The sequence below is a fragment of the Barbus barbus genome (genome assembly GCF_936440315.1).
Source record: "Barbus barbus genome assembly, chromosome: 45".
Lineage (NCBI taxonomy): Eukaryota > Metazoa > Chordata > Actinopteri > Cypriniformes > Cyprinidae > Barbus > Barbus barbus.
In genome coordinates, this window is record NC_136723.1 from 16995232 (window position 1) to 17009938 (window position 14707).

At 36.7% G+C, this 14707-nt stretch overlaps 2 protein-coding genes across 4 annotated transcripts; one reads left to right on the plus strand and one right to left on the minus strand.

The window, feature by feature from the left end:
• Nucleotides 1–81: 81 nt before the first annotated feature.
• LOC306864501 (heat shock factor protein 1-like) lies at nt 82–11571 on the minus strand. 2 transcript variants are annotated; one of them, XM_079408544.1, is made up of 12 exons: nt 11297–11539; nt 9967–10075; nt 9754–9884; nt 9506–9621; nt 3788–3863; nt 3607–3668; nt 3384–3498; nt 3155–3243; nt 2832–2972; nt 1566–1662; nt 1339–1447; nt 82–1211 (listed from the first exon to the last, which is right to left on the minus strand). In XM_079408544.1, the coding sequence occupies exons 1-12, from the start codon at nt 11387–11389 to the stop codon at nt 1045–1047; spliced, it is 1305 nt and encodes a 434-aa protein (XP_079264670.1). In that variant the 5' UTR covers nt 11390–11539; the 3' UTR covers nt 82–1044. The 2 variants fall into 2 exon arrangements, with proteins under 2 accessions (XP_079264670.1, XP_079264671.1); XM_079408545.1 differs by lacking the exon at nt 2832–2972 and having other exon boundaries at nt 11297–11571.
• Nucleotides 11572–12037: 466 nt separating this feature from the next.
• Nucleotides 12038–14696, plus strand: LOC306864502 (cilia- and flagella-associated protein 298). 2 transcript variants are annotated; one of them, XR_013783794.1, is made up of 9 exons: nt 12038–12109; nt 12395–12554; nt 12763–12930; nt 13008–13075; nt 13170–13328; nt 13625–13756; nt 13879–13974; nt 14127–14352; nt 14465–14696. XR_013783794.1 is itself a non-coding variant. In XM_079408546.1 (8 exons), exons 2-8 carry the CDS (start codon nt 12416–12418, stop codon nt 14235–14237), a joined length of 873 nt encoding a protein of 290 aa, XP_079264672.1. In that variant the 5' UTR covers nt 12038–12109; nt 12395–12415; the 3' UTR covers nt 14238–14696. The 2 variants fall into 2 exon arrangements, 1 of the variants encoding a protein (XP_079264672.1); XM_079408546.1 differs by having other exon boundaries at nt 14127–14696.
• The last annotated feature ends 11 nt before the right edge of the window (nt 14697–14707 follow it).

A 14707-nucleotide genomic window follows, 5' to 3' on the forward strand; every position in this document is an offset into this window, starting at 1 on the left:
TCCTGTTCAAGAGACGCCACATTCTGCTGATTTATGAAAAGAACTGAGTGCTAAATTTGTGTATGAAAGAGAGTAAGCATTAAGAATTTTAGAACATTTTATTTTGCTTTTACGTAATTTACCTTTACATGAAAAACACACATATTAAAAACCTAAAATAAACTATACTAATAAGTTTAAGGAATAAAGGTATAGCCTATATGCTGGCCTTTAGTTAGACAATATATAACAATCAAGTACAGCAAAATAACTAATGCATATCAGAAATCATTGTAAACAATCTTTTGTCTCAAAACTAATATGCTATCATATAGTAGGCGATCATAACTTTATTTCAGTGGAGAAATTTACTACTAAAAATGACGAACTATTAAACAAACTGATTATGAATTCTATATATTGCTTCATATGTGGGAGATGCTATGATTAATTAATATTACTTTACTTTTTTGAGATATTTTCACTGTTTTAGTGCTACAAACTCGCTGTTTTGGTGCTCTCGCTCTCTCTCTCTCTATATATATATATATTGTGTATCAATAGCATATCATGCTCTTAAGTAACTTTAATTGCCACATTAGTTCTATTATTATTAGTTATTACTCATTTAGAGTATGCAGCAGATTTTCTGCAAAATAAAACCTTTAAAATAAAACAATCATGGCAAGCCTCCCACACAAAAATGCTGACTTTAAAACAGCACCCACTGCAATTTTCGTCATTTGCTGAATTTAAAAAACACAGAGATGTTTCAAAGTGCTTTCCGTCATTTTGGTCTATTGCTTTACCCTTCATGGGAAATTGAGCTAATAGACTAAAAGTTTGTTGTGAAATCAATCTTGAGTCAACAAGAGGTTAGAGTTCACTGATGGATAAAAATCAAGAAGGAAAATGTACATGATTTACATCAACAATTGACATATATCAAATTGCCACATAATGATACTGAGCCTTTCATTAAACGGCAGAACTATCAACTATTGGTTTTCAGATACCACTTTTTACTATCAACCACCACAGCACAATATCAAATGCATTAGAGTTTTAAATGACAAAAGAGAGCTCTAAAGGCAGTGTAGTGTTACTGAAGGAGAGGCTGGATGCTTCCTGCACCAGCTGCAGAAGGGATGGTAAGATATCCGAATACTCTCCACTATCGTAGCACTCCTGCTCCAGGTCTGCATTTTGTTGCAGGCTCTGCTGCTGTGTAACTGCACAAACACAATATAGTAAACAAACCAGAAGTGTAAGTTCTGTATTCATGTGGTTTGTGCAGGTGATACATGTGTGGGTTCGAGACGGTGTGTGAGAGGGAAGCGTGGGCGTATATGTGTGTACCTGTGTCGGCGTGAGGTAGCGCATCGGCTTCATTCTGGTTTCTCTGTTTGCTCTCGGTTTTTGTGTCAGAGTCTTTAACAGCAGAGATATGGCAGCCAGGACTAAGGATCTATCATGAACATGAAATCAAACATGTCAGATTATACAAAAGCTTGTTAACTTTTACTGAAGCAGTGTGGTTTATAATAGACATCTTTGAAAAATACAACACAGATGCTAAGTCAGACCTTGCTGAAATTGTCCAGGTCTGGAGAGGGTGGAGAGCATGAGCGGATCGCTGCTAAACTGGAGTCAATTAGCGCCAGTGGATCAGACACATCATTTCTGTTCCCAAGAGAAGAAGAGGAGTGAAATATTAGGGCTGAACATTTAATCAAAATGGCTTAGTGTGATTACCAAATGGCAAAGGCTACGATTTCTTTTTAAATAAGTACATGCGCCGTGTGTTCATTTATACACAAGCTGCTCAGGATAACAGTGTTTTCAGTGTCTCGGGGCAACTTAGTTTGCATTCAATGCCGCTTCGCATGATCTTCTTCTCTGCAAGTGCAGTTAGTTTGGGTTGCTTGAAAATGCAACATGCCAAACATTTCACTAGATATTTAATGCGAAGCATGTTGCCAACAAAGGAGAAGTTTTAACCCTGCAGTTTTCCACCAAAATAAAAGCTCATATGTATAATGTTTTCAAATGAAGATATAAAGAAACAAATGTGACCCTGGACATCATCCAAAAGCAGAATAAATAATCTTTCCATTGATGTATGGTTTGTTAGGATAGGAAAATATCTGGCCGAGATACAACTATATGAATATCTGGAATCTGAGGGTGCAAAAAAAAATTTAAATATTGAGAAAATCGCCTTTAAAGTTGTCCAAATTGAGTCCTTAGCAACGCATATTACTGATCAAAAATTAAGTTTTGATATATTTATGGTGGGAAATTTACAAAATATCTTCATGGAACATGATCTTCATTTAATATCCTAATGATTTTTGGCATAAAAGAAAAATCTGTAATTTTGACCCATACAATGTATTTTTGGCTATTGCTACAAATATACTAGGGTTAGGACGATAAATCGATTTATCGTCCCAGCCCTAAAATATACCCGTGCTACTTAAGACTGTTTTTTTGGTCCAGAGTCACAAATATTATTATCGTAATTTTACAGTTTTTAGTATTTTTATTTATTTTATATGTTTATTGTATTTATTTTAGACTGATTTTATTACTACTACTACTAATAATAATAATAATATTTTTTTATTGTCATATTGATATATACATTTTTCAGCCCTAAAAATAAGCACAACAAATCTGGAAAATTGCATTTTAAATCACTTTTTTTTTAAATCCGGAAAATTGCAGTTATATTTTCCTTCCAATTGTGCAGCCCTATGAAATACTGCACAGACTTATTGATAAAACAGAACAGAGATCTGTTATAATTATAAAAGAAAATGGCACACATGATCAGTTTGCTATCTAACCTTTCAGAGGGTTTATCCTTAGACTCCTGGGCAGCTGGGTCATCTAGCAAAGTCAATGCCAGCTCCATGGAGAGCAGAGTAGGGGAGGCGGGAGATAAAAATGTGGTTTGAGTTGCGGGAAAGCTTTCTGACACTGGCTCTCTGTAAAACAGAAAAAACTAATGAAACCAGAAAAGAGACTGTGAAAACCTGAAAAGTACTTTCAGTTCCGTTTTTTATTTACCCAGTAAAGAAGTATTTTTAAAAACCTCAGAAGATTATAATACTACAAAACATGAGTCCTGTAGAGGATGAAGACTACAGGTGTCCTGTTGCCGTCTTACCTGCTAGGGTTAGGTGTGGGATCCAGCAGTTGGGTGATGTCAGAGATGATCATGCCATTTGAGTACACATCAGCCGGTGACACATCCAGCTGCCCAGAAACCCACAGTGATGTTACTTACTTTCAATATGACAGAAAGCTCCTTTTATAACTAAACAGCATCGTGTTAGATTAAGTCAAGAATTCAAATTTAGACCAAAATTAGATCACACAAAGATTTTAGCAGGCACCTCTTGCAACGAAGGGATCTCTTGGAGGGGGGAAGTGGTAAGGGTGGGATTCACACTGAAGGAACGGGCATATTTCGGCGCGGACTGAAACTCCCCAGAATTGTCGATCATGGGGCTGTTAGGGTGGAGAAAGGAAATGTGAAGTGAGAAGAGATGAAAATGCAAACAATCACATTTCTCACTGACTATGAGAACATTTTGTGCTTTTGGTGAACAAACTTACAGTCTTCTTTTGCAACCTTTTATCCCATTTGACTGAACGATGTTGATGATGAACTTTATAATCTGAAAAAGAGTGACATAGGATAGGAGAGGTTTGTATAGTGATTATCAAAAAAAATATATATATTATATACATAAAATATGTTATTATTTATATAGTTTACAAATGTGTTTCCATTTACCTTGCGTATGATTTTGTGCTGCTGCTGATAGTTCTGTCTTAATGAGTCCAGTTCTCTCCACAAGCTCTTATTATCCCTTCAGGAAAGATTTAGTCATGGCAGAGAATTTTAGATTGAAATGCTATTAGCATTGATCTATAGCACCATTCAAAAGTTTGCTGTTAGTATATGTATAGATTTTTTAAGTGGTAAGAAATTACTACTTTTAATCAGCAAGGATGCATTAAAAAGATCAAAAGTGACAGTAAAGACATTTATAATTATTATTTTGAACTTGTATTCATCAAAAAATCTTAAATAAAACAGCACAACTTTTTTTCAACACTGATACTAAAAAGAAATTTGAGCAGCAAATCAGCATATTAGAATGATTTCTGAAGGATTGCATGACATTGAATACTGGAGCAATGGCTGCTGAAAATTCAGCTTTGCCATAGCCAGGAATAAATAGCATTTTAAAACGGAAAACAGTTATTTTAAATTGTAATAATATTTCATAATATTACTGTTTTTACTGTACTTTTGATCACATAGATACATCATTGGTGAATAGAAGTAAAATTTATTAAATCTTTTTTTGTTTTCTAGGGATGCACGATATTGGATTTTTGCCGATATCCGATATTCCAATGTTTTTCATCTAATTTTGGGCGATACCGATGCCGATATATTTACTTTTGTTTGTAAAGAACACCAAGTCTCTCCTGTGCCCAAATTATAAGCAAAATATTTTTTACTTATTTATTGGAATTAAATAAAAAAATAATTAAGGTTTTTTGACAGTACATTGAAGCTTTGAAAATAACTATAAACTATATCAATCGCTGCATTTTTCCCCCAGAAAGATGCCGTGTTAACCCGAACGTTTTATTTTAAGATTTAACATTTGTAGGCGGTCTAAAACAAAAGAGTTCTAAAAATTCTGAAAAGCTTTTAGAGCTCATGATTTGTTTAAAAAATAAAACATATTACACATTAATGAATAATCAGTATATATAAAATTATTTAATTTACAAGTGTCATGTTTGTGATTTTTTTTTTTTTTTTTCATTTAAGCTACAGCTTCTGACCATTAAATCAAAACATACTAGGCAAGGCAAGGCAAGTTTATTTATATAGCACATTTCATACACAGTGGTAATTCAAAGTGCTTTACATAAAAGAAAGTGAAATAGTCATTAAAAATAATAAATCACAGCAATAAAAACAGGGAATTAAAAACAAGGAATTTTAAAATGATATAGAAATTGATTTAAAATTAATTTAAAATGGTTAAGAATAAAAAATGATTACATAAGTGCTCATTCAACAAATGCACAGCTAAATAGATGAGTTTTGAGTCTGGATTTAAATGTGGCTAATGTTTTAGCACATTTGATCTCTTCTGGGAGCTGGTTCCAACACTGGGCAGCATAATAGCTAAAAGCGGACTCCCCTTGTTTTGTGTGAACCCTTGGTGTTTCTAACTGACTTGATCTTAATGATATGAGTGGTCTGTTAGGTTTATATTCAGTGAGCATATCTGCAATGTATTTAGGTCCTAGGCCATTGAATGACTTATATACGAGTAAAAGTAATTTAAAATCAATCCTAAATGTAACTGGAAGCCAGTGTAAGGACCTGAGGACTGGTGTGATATGCTCAGATTTTCTGGTTCTAGTCAGAATCCTGGCAGCAGCGAATCCTGGAAACAAAACATCTAATTCTTGCAATGTTTTTGAGATGATAGTATGCTGATTTAGTTACTGATTTGACATGACTACTAAAAATAAGGTCTGTCACCAGAATCAACCCATGATTTTTGACTTGATTTTGAGTTGTTTGACCCCTAGAATTCACCTTGAGAATTTCATCTTTGTTTCCAAATGCAATGATTTCAGTTTTCTCCTTGTTCAACCGAAGAACGTTTTGGCACATTCAACTGTTAATTTCATCAATGCATTGGCAGAGGGAGTCAATGGGGCTATAGTCATTTGGAGATAAGGCTAGGTAAATCTGGGTATCATCAGCATAGCTGTGATAGGCAACTTGGTTCTTCCTCATTATCTGACTTAGTGGGAGCACATACAGGCTAAACGAGTGGTGCAAGAATTGAGCCTTGTGGGACTCCGCATGTCATGGCCGTCCACTTATGCTCTCCTATGCTCCCATAATAACCTCTCCCTTCTAAGTATGACCTGAACCATTTGAGTGCCATCCCAGAAAGCCCGACCCAGTTTTCCAGTCTCTCTAGAAGTATGTTATGATCGACAGTGTCAAACGCAGCACTAAGATCTAATAGTACCAGCACTGAGATTTTTCCTGAATCAGAATTTAAGCGAATATCATTTATTATCTTAATGAGTGCTGTCTCTGTGCTGTGATACACTCGGAAACCAGATTGAAAATTGTCCAGGTATTCATTTGAGTTTAAGTAGTTGTTCAGCTGATTAAAAACTACCTTTTCAATAATCTTACCTATGAAAAGAAGATTTGATATAGGTCTGTAGTTGCTCAACATGGTGTTATCAAGATTGCGCTTTTTCAGAAGGGGCTTAACAACTGCAGTTTTAAGGGAGTTTGGAAAAGTCCCAGAAAGAAGTGAGGCATTCACCACTTCTATGAGATCAGCTTCTAAACAGTTAAGCACACTTTTGAAAAAAGATGTGGGAAGTGAGTCAAGAGAGCAGGTTGACGATTTAAGGTGCTGTACTATTTCTTCCAAAATTTTGCTATCATTTGCTTTAAAGACAGACATAGTCACTTCTTTTTGAAATTGCGATTGAATCTGTGTGACCTTTGCATAACTTGAGGATGTACCAATCTCCTTTCTGATATTATTGATCTTCTCAGAAAAGAAGGAAGCAAACTCATTGCATTTGCTGTCGGAGAGCATTTCACTGGGAATCTGACTTGGGGGGTTTGTCAGTCTCTCAACAGTCGCAAAAAGAGTGCGAGTGTTGTTTAAGTTACTGTTTATAAGGTTTGAGAAGAAGGTCTGTCTAGCTGTGGCTAGTTCCACATTGAAAGCATGAAGGCTGTCTTTATAGATGCTATAGTGAATTTTGAGTTTCGTCTTCCGCCACATCCGCTCAGCTTTTCTGCATTGTCTTTTCATACTCAGAACTGCTGTTGATTTTCTCTAAAATGATTTTTGTCTGCCAGTCTTCTTGCTGACCTTTATCGGAGCAATGTCATCAATAACATTCTTAACTTTTGAGTTAAATGAATCCAGGAGAAGATCAACAGAGTCTGCAGAAATTCTTGGTGTTAGAGATATTGCCTTCATAAATAGCGCACTAGTGTTCTCATTAATGCATCTCTTTCTGACAGAGACAGATCTAGATTCAGTGGTGACAGAGATCAATATATCAAAGAAAATACAGAAGTGATCAGATAGTGCTACATCCTTAATAACAATGGATGAAATGTTTAGACCTCTACTGATGAGTAAATCTAGAGTGTGTCCACGATTGTGTGTGGGTCCATGCACATGCTGACTCAGGTCAAAAGTGTTTAAAACAGTTATCATTTCTTTTGTAGTTTTGATTTCTGCATTATCTATGTGAATATTAAAATCCCCTGCAATAGCAAAACAGTCAAACTCTGAGGAAATCATTGATAACAGTTCAGTGAGCTCTTCAACAAAGGCTGGAAAATATTTTGGAGGCCTGTAAATAATGATAAACAGAGTGTGTGGAGCTCCTTTCACCACAATACTTAGGTATTCAAAAGACAAATACTGACCAAATGACACTTGCTTGCATTGATAAACATCTTTAAACAGAGCAGCTACACCTCCACCTCTCCTAACAGTCCTGCAGACACTTATAAAATTAAAGTTAGGAGGGGCTTTTTCAGTGAGGACTGTTGCACTGCAGCTGTCTTCTAGCCATGTTTAATTTAAAAACATAAAATCCAGGTTGTTTGTGGTTATTAAATCATTGATCAGAAATGATTTACTTTTTTAGTGAGAGGGAGAAATAGATATTGTCCTTTAGCACTCTTGCACCAAGTTTGTTTGGGTGGAGGCCATCCAGTCTAAACAGTTGTCTGTGGCCCCAGAAAAGATTGAAGTCGTTGATGAAGTTGACTCCTTTTATACTGCAGGCTCTTTATAGCCATATATTCAGCCCAAGCAACCGTGAAAACATATTAGTTCCCCTTGCTGGGAGTGGTCCACTGATGAACTACTGAACTTCAAGTCTTTGAAGAGTTTCAAAGAGTTCACTGAAATCCTTCTTAAGGAGTTCTGACTGCTCTTTCCGAATAACATTCTTCCCCACATGGATGATGACTCGATTTGCAGTCTTGTGCTTCATCAGAATGTTCCGAAGTTCCTTGTTCACATCAGAGACAGTTGCTTGAGGAAAGCAGCATGTAGTTGTAGTCCTGCTACTGATGTTTCTAATAGAGTCACCCACTATCAGAGTCTTGGACGTGGCTGCGCACTGAGCTGAATGCCGCTGTCTACTTGACTTTGAGCGCCTGTTAGTAGCGATGTTAGCTGCTGGCTGATTCGATCCATGTTTTGTCACATTTGGGGATTCCTCACCCACATTCATTAATGCTTCAAATCTGTTCTCAAGATGTATAGGGAGTGGTAGAATACCAGTGGTTACAAGTCTTGTCATAGCCGTATCTGGGGTAGAGGATGCTATGGCAGCAATACAAGATACTCGTGACAGACTGATGTCTCGAGTGCCTTTGGGTCTCGCTCCGTTTGTGCCATCGATTAGTCTGTCGATCAGTTTCAACACTTTGTATAAACTGTTGAGATTCACTAGATTCACAGGACTCACCAGCTGCATGCTGAGGGGGTCCATGATGACCATCTGCTGTGTGTTCCGCCTGTTTTGGAAGTCCAGCAAGTAACTTTGTTTCAAGAACCACAATCCTTTGTAGACGTTTGTGGCAGTTCAGTCTGTTTGAATGTAGACAGCTGTGATTTTCCGTCTCCGGAATGTAAACTGCTGGCAGTGGGAGGCAAAGAGTCTTCTTTTTTCAAAAACTGTGTTGTTTGAGCACTGTGCTTATCTGCTGAAGTTAAAATCTTAGAGAGATCTGAGAAAAGTACAAAAATAGGGAGCAAAGCGCAGAGCTATAAGCAAGAGTGTCCGAACAGTAGCAAAGCTGGAAGTTATTACTGCTTTATTCAATCAGAAACACAGTCTAAATGTTATTTGTGTAGGCTATTTTACTTTTAATTTAATAAAAAGTAGGCCAACGGCGCCCCCTACGGATTAAGTCTCCTTACCGAACGAGCGTTAGGACCCGGGGGAAGCTGCCGCTGTTGCCGCTACACATGCTATTGCGGAATGCATCATTCTGTACGTGCTTTCACAGATTAAGTGCAGCAATCTAAAACAGTGAATCTAATAATCATTCAGACAACACTTTGCTTCAAGAATGAGCCACACTGCTGACGTGATCTAATCACTAACACACCCTGAACACATGCGAGTTAACCCATTCCTCTTATCGGCAAGACATATCAGCATTTTTTTTCCCATATCAGGCCGATGCCGATATTTACATTTAAATCCATTATCGGCCGATACCGATATCAGTCCGATAATATCGTGCATCCCTAATGTTTTTGAATAGTATTTGAAGTGACATATTAGGAAATAAGCACTAACTGACAGTTCCACTGACGTCCACTCTTAAGTGTACAAACAAGGCTGAAGTGTAGCTTTACACTAATGAATAGTGTACTTGTCACGGAGAAAAGCTCACCTGCACAAAGCCATGAGTTTGAGGTCTGAGGAGTCTTGCCAGCCTCTGACACGACTAACCTGAATGAGTACCTGAGACACCTGCCCTTCCTCTTCAACTCCACGGCTAACTGAAACCTAGTCATGAAATCACATACACACCACAGATATTTACACACACATCTCAGCATGAGAGAATCTGAGGGTTAGCAACTGTGTGAGTGCTTTGCTTCTGCACAAGCACTGTATGATAAAGCTTATCAGCTTCACCTTCCTGCGGATGAGGCCCAACAGATGAGGCTGAGCTCTCTGGAAGTTCTCGTGCTGAAACTCAACACAATTAACCTGGCTGTCAGCTTTAGGCAAGCCAGCGTCCATGTGTACGACTTTGTGGAAACCATCTGTTGGTGGATGTCAGACACTTAGAAAATGATGCTATATATATCTATATTCTGCATATCTTATCATTGGCTGAACACGTACACATGTTGAGCTGGCGCACAAAGCTGGTCATGTTGCTATGTTTGAAGTAAAGAGGCAGGACTTCCTTGCTGAACCGTTGCTCATCCTGGACAAGAAAACTGCAGCCATCCTAATAGAGTGGAAACAGGAAGATGTGGTTTGACTTACATCACTTGATATATGTCAAACTGTTTCTAAAGAAAAGCCCATAACAGTCTGGCAGGAAATGCTATTTGTACTTAAAAAGCACTTGCACATATTACTGCAGGTGTCTAGAATCATTCGAATTTGCTTTCTGAGTTTACTACTTTTGCACTTTACCTCTTTTAAGGTTAAATATGTTTTGCATAGTTCATGTTTTATTTTTATAACAAAAAACAAATTTGGTGCAAATGCCTTCTTAAATAAAAAAAAAATAGTAAACCAATACTTTAGATAGATAAATAGATAATATGATAGATAAGTGAATATTAATTACACCAATAGAGGTGCTTTAAGAATTTCTTTGTTTGCTCTGCTTGCAATGACAATTTACCAATTTAATTCAATTCAATTAATTATTCAACGTAATATATTTAATGTAATTATTAATAATTATTATTGTGTTTACATTTAGCCGGATATAATCTTTACCACTAGGAGGAGTCGTGTTAATAAAACAACAACTTAAAGACAAATAAATGCAAATAATACATTCACATTTACAAAAAAAGCATCTAAATAATATAAAAAGTTGATATCCAGAAATTCATAAAAAAAAAAAAAATAATAATAATAATTGATAGCTGTCAATTCAATGCTTTTCTTTATTCAAATTGAACACTAATGCATTTAATATAAGCATTTTCAATATAATAAGGATTTCTTTTAATTATTTTATTTTTGGATGTTTATCACAAATGTTCTATTTTCGGGGCTACGTTCTGTTCCATCTCAGTCTCTCACATGACACGTAAATTCAGAGCGAGGCGTTCCAAACTTGCAGATAACATTGGATAGTACGTTCTAATAATATACTGAACACCCATTGGACGGACAGCGGACCAATAGCGAGCTGCCTCCACCTGCAGCAGCGCAATACACGTGGGTCTGTTTTGTAAAATGAGTCAGACAGCGCATTAAAACTATTACTAATAAGGCATCTGAGGATAAACGTCTTCTTAGCCGATAAACTGAGTAGTGATTAATAAGCTATAAGAAATTCTGAAGAGTTAACTTATTTTTGTTGGACTGGTTGTTGTTTGTACAATTCCAAATCAAGACACGTGATAAAAAAGAACTACATTATAACAATTACCTCACGAACAACAGTTAAAATAAATAAAATCTGCATTTTGCATAAAATACTCACTTGGCTCCAGTAGATCAGGTCGTTTGTTGACGGAGCCTCTACAAGTGTCAAAAGTTTGCTGAGAAAAGCTGGGACGCAGTGGCTGTGTTTCATCTCTCCAGAGGTGAAGAAAGCTTCTCTGACTTTCGTGCAGATAAAGTTCGTTACACTGCTCTACATTAGCCGGCTGTGAGGAGGTAAATAAAGTCCCAGGCTGAGCTACACGTGAATTTCCCTGCTGCGACACCCCCTTGCCCCTCTGTCCACCAATCCTGAACACGGCTCCCTAGTCACTCGCTTTAAATAAATTAACTTTTGCTATTTAAAGTTAAACTCTGATCATTTTCCCTGGCAGTAATATAGAAAAAAGCAAAAATACTTATATGTGTATTGTGTTGACTAATGGATGATTTAAATGAGACAATACCGACTTTTTTATTTTGATAATATTAAAAACAGCACGTCTACAGTAAATCGATTAATTAACGTCGTCGTGGTTTTGCAGAATTGTGTTATTATATGCAATATTTATAAGTAGCCATTAATATTTAACCATTAGCCGGTGAGTACCTTGATCTTGTGTCTTCTTGTATATACTTTATTTAATATTTATCATGCATGTATTTGATATAATTGAATGCGTAGCCGACTATGTGCATATTACAAACTAACAATCGTGTTAAATTAATGTAGCAAACTAGAAAAGAGTGAAGAATAAGTTCACATTATTTTAGAGGAAGCTTTTATTTTGAATACGCCACTTCCGGTGGAAATAGTATCTCTATTGGTGCTGCGTGTATCCGCGTTCCTCTTCATTTACTGAATCACTCAAGAGTGAGTATAATTTGGATAATCAGTCATTTGAAAATCATTATTCACTGACTTAATTTTACCTATTGTCTGTATTATTAATTTCACGATGTTACCGCCTCAAATTCAAATGTTTAGCTGCCCGCTTGGAGCGCGGTGTTGGGTGTCATGGCAACAAACGCAAACACAGTGAGGCGCTAGTCGCAGGACGCAAAAAAGTTTCCTCAACACTTCAGTGTTGTTGTTGTTGTCCGCTGGTTATATATATACTTTATCTTAAAATCTCAGATTTATTATATTCCTGCTCAGGACAAATTCAGCAGGTGGGAGATGGTTCAGCTTCATGTCAAACGAGGAGATGAGAGTCAGTTTCTCTTCAATACTACAGTGGATGTCTCGATTGAGACACTGGCCCAGCAGGTCAGAGCCATCTATAATGGAAGATTAAAAGTGGACAGGATCTGCTCTGGTATGACAATGATGTTATGTATGCTTATCACAATCTTTGGGTTTTACTGGTTTATGTGCTTGACAGACGAGTTCATACCCTAAAATGCATGTATTATTCTGTAAGTGGCAGTTACGGTAACAGAGACAAGTGCAAAAACAAGTGTGAAACGTTTGATTTCATATAATAGCATTAAAAACTGGTATCACTTTTATTTATGTCTCCATAGAAATTCCAGAGCTGGCAGATCATGGTGTCTCTCTTCCACCGAATATGCAAGGCCTGACCGATGATCAGATCATGGAGCTCAAACTAAAGGATGAATGGGAAGACCGCTGTATTCCCAGCGGTGGTGCTGAGTTTAAGAACGATGAGCTCGGACGTCGAAATGGACATGGTAGTCCTGTCACATTTAAAGTTTACATTTGAATTGTCCGATTAATTGCTATAACTAAACTTCGACTTTCCATTTAGCTCCAAACGAGAAGATGAAAGAAGTTTTAAGGAAAACAGTGGAGGAAGCCAAAGCTTTAATTTCAAAAGTATGAAGCTAATTCTAATATAGAATACTTCTAAACCTCAATATGTTGTTACCCTTTTGATATGTTTTGTGATATATATTTCTTTACTCTAAAGAAACAAGTGGAAGCGAATGTCTGCGTTACCATGGATTTGGTCAAAGAGGCTTTGGACCAGTTGCGAGGAGCTGTGATGATAGTTTACCCAATGGGGCTGCCTCCACATGACCCAATAAGGATGGAGTTTGAAAATCAAGAGGATCTTACTGGAACACAGGTAACTGAGATATTTTTTGCCTTTCTTAAAGGAATACTCAACCCAAAATTAAAATTCTGTCATCGTTTAGTAACCCTCATGTCATTCCAAACCTGTATGACCTCCTACCTTTTGTGGAGCAAAGAAGATGACATGAGGCTGAGGAAATGTAAAAATAAAAAATTTTCAGATGGAATATCCCTTTAAATTACTACATGCACATTGCTTAAGAATAAAACAGATCAATACAATGCTCTTTATTTGTTTGATAAACATAACCAAAGCTGTAATACTGATATGAAGGCTCTTCTCTGCAGGCCTCATTACTGGTGATCCCAGAAGAAGAGGCCCAGCTGTGGTGGGCGTCTAAAGAACTGCAGAGGGGCAAAAAGCTGCAGGACTATATTGGGAAAAATGAGAAAACAAAAATTATTGTGAAAATTCAGAAAGTAAGTGTTTAAATTTTTGTGACCTTAATCTGGTGTTTAAACTCATCTTCGAAGAATTTCATTGGCCTTGATTTTCCATATAGATGATTTGACCTAATGAAATGTTTGCACATTCATTTTAGAGAGGCCAGGGTGCACCAGTGCGAGAACCACTAGTGAGTGAAGAGGAACAAAAAAACATGATGCTACATTATTACAAGAGGCAGGAAGAACTAAAAGTGAGTGGCCTCTAACTAACTCTTTTGATTTAAATTATATTCTTATTGTATGTTATATATAGTTTTATTTGATTGGTTAAAATACATCTTTATATATTTATATTATTTTAGAGCATTCATCATAGTTTGGTCTGTTTTGTTCTTGCTTATAGAAACTAGAAGATGCAGATGATGACTCAGATCTTCAGTCAGATTGGTCAGACAGACAGGCCCTAAAAAGACAGTTCCAGGGACTCACAAATATCAAATGGGGCCCAAGATAGATGAACAAAAAAATCACAGCTGATCTACAGTTACTTTCCATTTGGCAAATCAGAGATCTATAGACTCTACTGCTGCTGTTTTTATGCAATTTGGTGCCTTCGTTACATATGAAAGGTATTTATGTGACTGTTTGTAAATGCAAAGCGTGAGACATCAGATTTCTCTGCTCCGATTCATTGGCAAAAGGATGCAACACCTTTCCTCTCTTTGTCTGTGCCTCTGGCAGTTACTCAATGGAAACTTAATGCTGTTTAAAGACAGGATGTTGCCGTGCAGCTCTAAGAATCGCTGTGGCAGCGCAGAGTTCATTTGGCGTTGAGAAGGAATTACAGAACATTTTGGTATCCTTGAGGCAAAAGAGAGGTTACAGTATTGGGAGGTGTGGTTTCACTGGAAAAGTTGAGTGTGATGTTGTGAAATAAAAGTACATTCTGTTTGTGTTAATTTTGTGTACATTTAAAAAAAAAAA